Source organism: Parasteatoda tepidariorum, chromosome 5, assembly GCF_043381705.1.
Source record: "Parasteatoda tepidariorum isolate YZ-2023 chromosome 5, CAS_Ptep_4.0, whole genome shotgun sequence".
In the NCBI taxonomy this organism is placed as follows: Eukaryota; Metazoa; Arthropoda; class Arachnida; order Araneae; family Theridiidae; genus Parasteatoda; species Parasteatoda tepidariorum.
Genome location: NC_092208.1, coordinates 48172670 through 48182267, shown reverse-complemented (window position 1 = coordinate 48182267; position 9598 = coordinate 48172670). Strand labels below are relative to the sequence as shown.

General features: G+C 23.0%; 1 protein-coding gene across 1 annotated transcript in view; it reads right to left on the bottom strand.

The window, feature by feature from the left end:
• Positions 1-1310: 1310 nt before the first annotated feature.
• Positions 1311-9598, bottom strand: part of LOC107446915 (ninein-like protein) — a gene marked incomplete in the record, with an annotated part of 77485 nt that continues 69197 nt past the window's right edge. Inside the window, 3 exon segments of the mRNA XM_043039204.2 lie at positions 1311-4759; positions 5700-5749; positions 8266-8328. Coding sequence (XP_042895138.1) covers positions 4553-4759; positions 5700-5749; positions 8266-8328 — 320 coding nt within the window.

Here is a 9598-nt window from a genome sequence, read left to right as displayed (position 1 = left end):
CTCATCTTAAAATTAAAGTTAATTTTAATTAGTTCAGTAAGCTGAGTAAAATCGTTGTGAAAATAAAATGAAGTTTGTGCATTGCCGTAGTTGCCGGACAGCACTTCTAAATGACAACACACACACACAGAGAGTGAGAGAGAGAGAGAAATATATATATATATATATATATATATATATATATATATATATATATATATATATATATATATATATATATATATATATATATATATATATATATATATATATATATATATATATATATATATATATATATATATATATATATATATATATATATATATATATATATATATATATATATATATATATATATATATATATATATATATATATATATATATATATATATATATATATATATATATATATATATATATATATATATATATATATATATATATATATATATANTATATATATATATATATATAGCGGTTTTTGTTGTCTGTTAAAAATTGTATTTTTTAAAGGTTATCGTCTACACTATTAGTTGTCAAATGCACTTGCAGAGCTGCCAACTTGTACAGTCGTAGAGCAAATTTTTTATCTAGTAGCTATTATGTTTCAATGTAAAAGAAAAAAATTAAATTACCCAATAAAATAAATTAACAATTCAAACTTCCATATAAAAAAAAGCATTTCCACATCCTCCAGTTGGTGTTCAAGGAATTATTGATTTTAAGGCGTTACAATATTGAGACAAGCGGCGTTATGTTCAAAATTGCCCATAGGTCATCTTTACAACCCAGATAAACTCGTACAAAATCTGGTTGCAGATAGAGTAAAAAGCACAACCAATGATTAAATCGGAAAGAGAAAAAAAATCTATTCTGTAAAATCAACAATTCCCCTATTTGAATTTTCTCAAAACATTATACATCTCCTAACAAAAAAATATTGCTTCTTTTTTTTAAGATTTTTCTTTAAAAAAACTGAATAGTACTGAATAAAAACTCCTTTATATGTATAAAAAAACTACAATTTTTAATTAAGGCCATTAAAAATTCTACAAAATACGAAATTATTTTTCACGTTTTGCAGAAGGAGGCCACAATAAATTTTCTTCTGGGGCCCAGAAAACCTGTGTTGAGTCTTACTTGCATTTACTTAGAAAACTGTATTTTAGAATAAATTATAACGTTCAAATGTTTTTCAAACAACGAAGAGGGAATTGTATTAATGTACCCCAATATACATAAAAGCTATAATTTCATTGCTCATTTTTGAAGACTTATTAGCAACAATAATACAAAATTTAAATTTAAAAAATAATAGACCTTGAAAATTTGTCAAGCAATTTATTATTAAAAAATTTACATTAATAACAACTGCAACAAAAAAAGTTCAGATCATGAAATCAGAAAATCATTCTGAATTTTACGAAGTTTTTCACTAATAAAAAAAAATTTAAAAGTTTTAGATAAATATTTAAGTACATAATCATTAATTTTCATAAAATACAAATAATGAGATTCAAACATACAAATAATTCCATTGTGTTTTATCAAACATACATCAATATACCACATTTAATCTATCTGTTTTTGAACAAAACCATTTTTATTTAAAAGAAATGTAAAATAAAAAGGTAGATTTTATATAGGAATGTTTTTATGCTTCCCCTAGGATACAAAAATTATGTTACAAATAAACCATTTATCAACAAATTACTAAAAATTTAGAAATTAAAAGAACAAGCATTTTTAGAAATAATTAATAAAGTTATTACTGATTTAATACTTATGACACCACAGGAAAGTCAACATCACCAGTTTTTCTACTTAAAACAAAATAGTATGCTTACAACAGACAACAGTAATCAAAATAAAATTTAAAAACATTTATTTCAAACATATGTCTTTAAATGCTATGATTCTTTTAAATTTTATTTCCTTTGTTATTTCACTGTAATTTTCGAAATTCATTTAATTTTTTTAAATGCAAAAATTTCTTTTTTAATGCCCCATTCAAACAAATAATATTGTAATGAAATAAATTAAAAAGCTTCAATTAACAAAATTATTATAATATTGGTTAAAATTTTTTGGATTAATAAGTTTCAAAATTGATTTAATAAGTTTTAACATTGATTTAACAAGTTTTATTATTAAATGCAATTATTAAATGCAACATGGCCTTAAGATCAACACTTAAAAAATTCATAAAAATACATAATGATGAAATAGGATTTTTAAGCTTACAACTATAGGCAAAAATTGCACCACCTTTACTACTTAATTTTTAGTACTAAGTAACTAATATTTAAGAACAACTAAGCATTTCATAACAATTAATTATGATGGGTTAAACTTTGTATTCCTAAATAGTTCAAATTTAACACAATCGTCAAAAAAATAATAACAGTTGTCTATAATAACTCTTTTAGTATAGTATATTTTCAATGTAAAAAATTTTGTGGCATCACCATCATCAAAAGTTAATTAAATTTGTTATCTCTATTTTTACCAAATTCATCCTTTGAAGATTAATTCAGTTATGGAAAATTGACAATTTATTGAGATTAAGTCTGATGAAATGATTGATAGAAAAAATAAAATCCTTTTTCTTAAGCTTTACCATCACAGTTTGCTTGAAGAGGAACAGAATTGGGCAATCTTTTAGTTAAAAAAAAAAGTAAAAACAAAAAAAAAAACATTACAGCATTAAAGCAAACATATTTATGAAGACCTTATACCTCATTCTACAACAATTATGAAATAGATCAATATTTTTCTTACAAAATGCATAATTTTCCAACCAATTTTATTTTAATAAATGCATCAGAAAAAAAATTCTATTTGCATTCTATATTATTGCAGAATTTCCAAATTTTCCTTACATAACAATTTTGTATCTCAATACATCGTCCTCTAATTCCTTATTATTAGATAAAAATTCCATTGTTTTCAACAATGATAAATTTTATTTACATAACTAAAGTACATTTTATATAAAATATTCAGGTAATTCATTCAAAAATATATCACTATAAAAAGAAGCAATAATAATGCACTAGTTAAGTCATACACAGCTAATGTCAAGTAAATATATCAACAATAATAAAATACTTTTTATGAAAAGCAACAAGTATAAACTGTAATACTTGAAAAAAATTTTATAATGCACTGCTTTTAAATTGCAGAAATGCTCAACCAAAATCTACACTGAATAGAAAAAGTATCAATTACATTATAGACATGAACAAATGCTGCAATATGTTCTATTTAAAGTGTATTTATTTACAAATTCAAAAGTATATACATTCAGCAGAATATATATGCATAACATAGTAACTTATTTTTCACCCAATTATGGTGGATAAAAGATACTTAACAAAATAAATATATTTTAAAAATCATCAGTAAAGGCATTAAATTTTTTTTTTTTTAAATTTAAATCGTAACAGCAAATATTGAAAAAAAACAGTCATGCATTTAATGCAGTCAAAATTACACAGATATTGAACAAACTAATTCAAAATGTAATAGATTTTGATTCTCGTTAATTCTACTCGAAACAAATGAGTTATTTAAATGCAAAACTTCCATAAAATTCCTTGTAAACAAAAAAAAATGACATAATAAAAAATGAAAAATATAAAAAATGATGGATTAAAAATCTATTCATGAAGACTAGCTCAAATAAAAAAAAAATGTGGCACTTTTTTAAGTTTTTTTATCGTGACTAGGCTAAGAATTTTTTTTTATTGATTCAAGTAAAATATGAACTAAAAATTTGAATGAATAACTTGCCCTTTCTCTGCAAGATATGCAAAACACAGAGAATTGATGTTGAAGCTATCATACACACAAAGACATATTTTTATAATCTATAAAAAAATTTCAGAATATTTAAACCACCAAGTATGGTCAGAGTAAACATAAAAAATGATTAAAAAAAAATATTTGCATATGTTTGGAACACTGTTACTAGAACATTATTGGAACAAATACAAGGAAATTAGAAAAATACAAAACATACTAAGCATGAGAGATCAAGAAAAAATTAGTGAAATAAACTAACACTGTAATTTTTTGCTTAAATGCAAAAAAAAATGCACTTTTATAATTTTTCTTTAAAAAAAAAGAATTTTTTATCTTTTAATCAATGTTATTGATTTTTGAAATTGTTATTAATTTCTGCAATTAAAAAATAACATTTATTTTTCAATTTGAGAAATTCATTCATTTCAAATAATGTTAATAATTTTTGAATTTAATGTAAATTATTTATGGAATATTTTTTTTCAATTCTAAAAAACGTTAAAATTAAATTTCAAAAATTACTTCACAAAAATTTTTTTTTAAACAAAAAAAAAACTTTTTTTTAAAAAAAAATTTTAATATTTTTAATATAAGCATTAATAATTTTTGAAAAAATAATTTTTTTTTTTTTTTTAAAAATTCCAGAAACTTGTTTCTTATTGTTTCCATTGCATGGCTGTGATAATCAAGTACTTTTATAGTAACAATGTTCCAAACACCTCCGCTTACACTATGTATAAACCAGGCCATAATTAACATCTTCATTTCGATTCTAACCAAGTAGGCTGGATATCACCAGTATATTCTTGCAAAGCTCCCATCAGAAACTTATTTTTGTGTCGAGATTCTCTTAAAGCATTTTCTAAGTCAAAGTTCTTTTTTTCTATGACTTGCAACTTCCTCATCGAAATAGACTCAGACATTAACATCTTGTTTAACAAAATGTCAACAGAAGTTATTGAAGTATTCTGCAAAACAAATGCAAAACAAATAATAATAATAATTATTAACTTTCACTTTTAATGATAAAAATGTTTTAATATAAACATACAGAGCAGAACACAACCAATCAAAAAACCCATGTAATTTAAACTTATTGGGTGAAATTATGTAACAATATGATGTTAAAAATATGCTTGGTTGGTAATTTGTATTTGTGTTCATGAAATTAGAAATATTTGAAGTAATAAAACAACAATAATTTACTAATCAAATACATAACGAAAATAACTTGAATTTGCAAAATTATGTAGCAAAAGATGTTGAAATCTTATTCAAAAATTTTGTAAACATAATAATCCACGAAAAAAAAAATTTTTTTGGTAGTTAGTCAATTTTAAGTTGTTTTCTTCTGTAATATAGAAGAATAAACAGCTCTACATCTTAATCACTGCATTAATTTCACATGGATACCCAAGATATAGAGGATAATGAGGATTTTGTTTAGCTGGATAGCATATTATAAAATTTATTGATTTGTTAAGATGTTCAATCGATGCCTAAATTACACAATAAAACTAGTTTTAGCTATCTATAATAAATTTTAATAAATTCCTCTTCAAGCACATTGTTTGGTTTTTACACAACTGTTACTTCTTTATAATAACACTGTTAAGGAGTATTTATTTTATAATTTGCTTGAAAGACATGTTTCAAATTATTTCTTAATTATCTTAGAATGTAGTTACTTTAATAATCCCATATTTGTAACTCTTGCAATTGGCCAAAACGTAAAAATAATTACGTCATTACCAAAAGAGCTTTGACTTCTTTTAAAGGTTGAATCAAAACTAAAATAATGTGTCTTGATTCAATAGATAACATTCTTATAGATTACTAATGCTAAATCGATTCTTTAAACAAAGGAAACTCATTGCAAAATTAAACCTAATTTATTTTAACTATTACCTTGAGATCAGTTGGATTAGTAGGAATGTCCATTATCATACCCTGCTTACCTATGAAACATAAAATTTTAAAAAACATAAAACATAAAATAAAAACATAAAATTTTTAAAAAAAATTGGTCACACATAAAACATATACAAAACATAAAAGTCTCAATATAAAAGAACATGAAACATACTTACAACAATATAACTATAATCAGACTAAATATGATATTAAAGAGTAATTAGTACAATAAAAAATAGATTGGTTTTTAAACTTTTAAATCTTGAACCATATAAATTATGAAGAAAGTATTTTAAAAGAAATAAAATTATATATACAAATTACTGTTAATTTTTAAAAAAATTACAGTAAATTAAAAAAATTACTGAAAAATTAAAAAAATTACTACAAATTAAAAAATTATTTTGTTCAAAACTTTATGGCATACATTAACCCCTCCCTTCTTGCACCCTTCAGAATGACAGGGTGAATTTTCACCCTTTATTTTTAGTGCCCATTACCAGACTGAAGTTTTCAAAAGTAACATGCCAAAAAGATTAAAACAATCTATTTCTTATGCCCAGAATCATGTATATTTTGCAATCTATACATCAGATGGCAGTACCAGATTATTTGTTCTCTGTTTAAAGATAGTTTAAACAGAAACTAGATGTTAGCACTCATCAAATATGCAAGCTAAAACCTAACTCAAAAATTAAAAATGAAGGCAGGGTATGCATGGTGTATATATACTTTGTTTTATATAATTTTCTTTTATTAAAAAAAAGGGAACTTAACCATAATAGTCCCAAATATATTGATTTAATAATTTTTTTTGTTTTAAAATTATAATAAATGACAGGAATACTTCATTCATGCTTTTAAGAATGAGTAAAAACTTTTTTTAGCAATAGCATTTTAATTGTAAAAAGAAAATAGAAGGAAAATAATGCATGCATATTTTTTTTAAGAAAATCTTCTGTTAAAATATCTGCATTTAATTTATTTACTACTTCCAATAATTTTAAAAGATGATATATTGAATAAAAAATGTTTTTAGTTTTAGAATTATAATAAAGTTCAGAAATTTTTTTTTAATCAATTAGTAACATTTATAACATTTACTGTAATTTTAAGAATATATTATAAATCTGTCATTATCTATAATTTTCTTTAAAATATAGTCCAAGGTTTTTCTGAAAAAAAGATATGGAACTAACTGAGTTAAATCTACATCCCATTCCTTTTGATTTTTAAATATGTTTAAATAATGTTTAAAACAAAATATATTATTAATCTGTTATTATCTATAATATTCTTTAAAATATAGTCCAAGATTTTTCTGGAGAAAAAAATATATAGATCTATCTGATATCTAGATCCCTATCCTTTTGATTTTTGAACAATGTTTTAAAAAAATCACTGCATACAAAGTTAGATATCTGATTAATAATAATTAATTTCCAATTTTAAAGCCAAATTAAACTTAACATGATTAAAATTGTTTATTTTTTCATTAAGATTTTGCATTAAGACATTGTATTAATATATTTGTGTTAAAGATCTTATTGTGTGAAAGCATGCATAAATAATAATTAATAAAATACTCTACAAATACAAATTACACAAAATAATTATAAGATAATGATGAACTTTCAAACAGATCTCTTGATAAAATTTAAAAATCAAAAATTCTATGAATTTGTGATGTTTCCTTGTCTAATAATGATCTTTGGATAAATTGAAATAACACAACACATTTAAACTTCAATATCCGATCCAAATTAAAATTCAATCCATTTCTCAAATCCAGAAAGAGAATATGGTAACTTTTATATAGTTTTATGGTTATGGTAATTTCTTACTCAGTTATTGTAGATTGTAGAAGAGTGCGACGAGCTCTTTGCATTAGCTTATAGCTTTGTATTTCCATTAATGTAGCTTAGGGTTGAGGCTTGATAGATAGCAGAAGGTTGCAGTAAAAAGTCAGAAGCTAGTTGTGTCTTGGAAGAATTTGTAGAGGGATTGGAGTTTGGTCCAAGGATGAAAGAAATCGGTACATGCTGGATTCTGAAGAGATAAGGACTGGTAAAGTGCTTAACGAGCATTTTGGAATGAGACACATTCCAGGAGGAAGTGATCGTTCATGTTGATACCTCTGCAGTACAGGCAGTTTGGGTTTTATATCAATTTACAATACTCAGTTATTCTTGTTGGGTTTTTTTTAATTTGATATTTTGTGCGATTTTTTAATGCTATCAATGCTTATGTTAGCCTGACTTTTTATGGCTCTAACATTTTTTTTATTTAGGATTATTCTGTTGAAGCTTATCTAGACGAAATGTGTACAAGCAAAAAAAAAAAAACCTACAACAATACCCATTTTTACAATTGGTTATATTTTCCAATAACATTAAATTTGATTGAAGCTCTTAACAAGTGATTAATATTTTACAATTAGATTGTCTATTTAAGCCTCAACAATACATACTTAGATTTATGCATATAAATAAATGAAACCAAAACTCCACTTAAAAACTTTAACTCAAAATAAATAAATATTGAAAAAAAAAAAATTTACCTGCTGGAAATATAGTTCTTCTCAGTTTTCCTATTGTAGGATTTTCTTCATCTGAATTTTCATCTAAAAAAAAGAAACAAAAATATTACTCAGAGATCAATTTAAATTATATACAACTAATGACCCAGGCGTAAGTTGTATAGGGTGATTAAAAAAATAACATGTGGTATTGCAAAGAAATAGCTGAGATTTTGAAAATTTTTAAATCATGGTGAAGAGGGTAAAAATTTTATTGTAATCATAAAAATTAAGACAGTGAAAAATCATGAAAGATTTTAATGGTGTGGAAATGCCTGAAAACTTTTTGTAATCAATTAAATTTTTATATATTTTTAAATAACAATCATAATTTTATTTATTTATAAATTTATCATTTCAAATGTTTTTGTTTATTTGTTTGCTTATTATTTTAAATGTTTTTATTTATTCACATATTTTAAATGTTTTATTGTAATGTAATTGTTATTTTAGTGTAAATGATTTTATTTATTCATTTTAAGAATAACTTTAATGGTACTAAAAGATTTTTGAACTCCTTATTTTATTAAATTAATTTAAACTTCTCAATAAACTGTCCATACATTATAATAATTACTTAATTATTTTTAAATTTTATTTATTTTTCTCCCAGAAATTTGAAACATAGTAGCAAAAAAGTAGAAGCTCCAAATTCTCAAGACCTGAATTCTCCTGAAAAGAATGACCAACAAAATCCTGGCAACTCTTATGAACATCTTAATTCTTTTTTAAAGGAAAATTCTAAAAATTTAAAAATTAATGCTTTAATCACATTAATATATACATAATTAAAATTTCAAAATATTAATAGAGTTATGCTTTATTTTATTAACTCTATCTCCCATGCCCTTAACCCTGCATAGATAGCTGTAAGTAGAATAGATATATTTTTCTGCAAAGTGCTTACAAAAGTTAATTCTTAAATTATATATAAAAAAAAAAAAAAAAAAAAAAAAAAAAAAAAAAATTTTTTTGCTTATATAAATTGATTTCTAAAAATTAACTAAATTGTAACTATGTTAAGTTAGTTTCTCACTTAATTCTTAAATTTTTTAATTAAAGTCTGGGAAAAAAATTTAAATTACAGTACAGAACCCGTTATCCGGAAATCAGAAAACCGGAAAACCAAAAAACCGGAACGAAATTCGATTAGTTTTCCCGTCATTTTTAAAAAAAAAATTTTTTTTTCCTCATAAGATTTTAGGATTTTTCGCTCTTTTTTGAAAGATGTTTACCTTACCATCATTTTGGAAATAATCATTAGTGTATTACTTCATCGTTTTTTCTTCTTTTTAAGATTATTTCCATTTTTTTT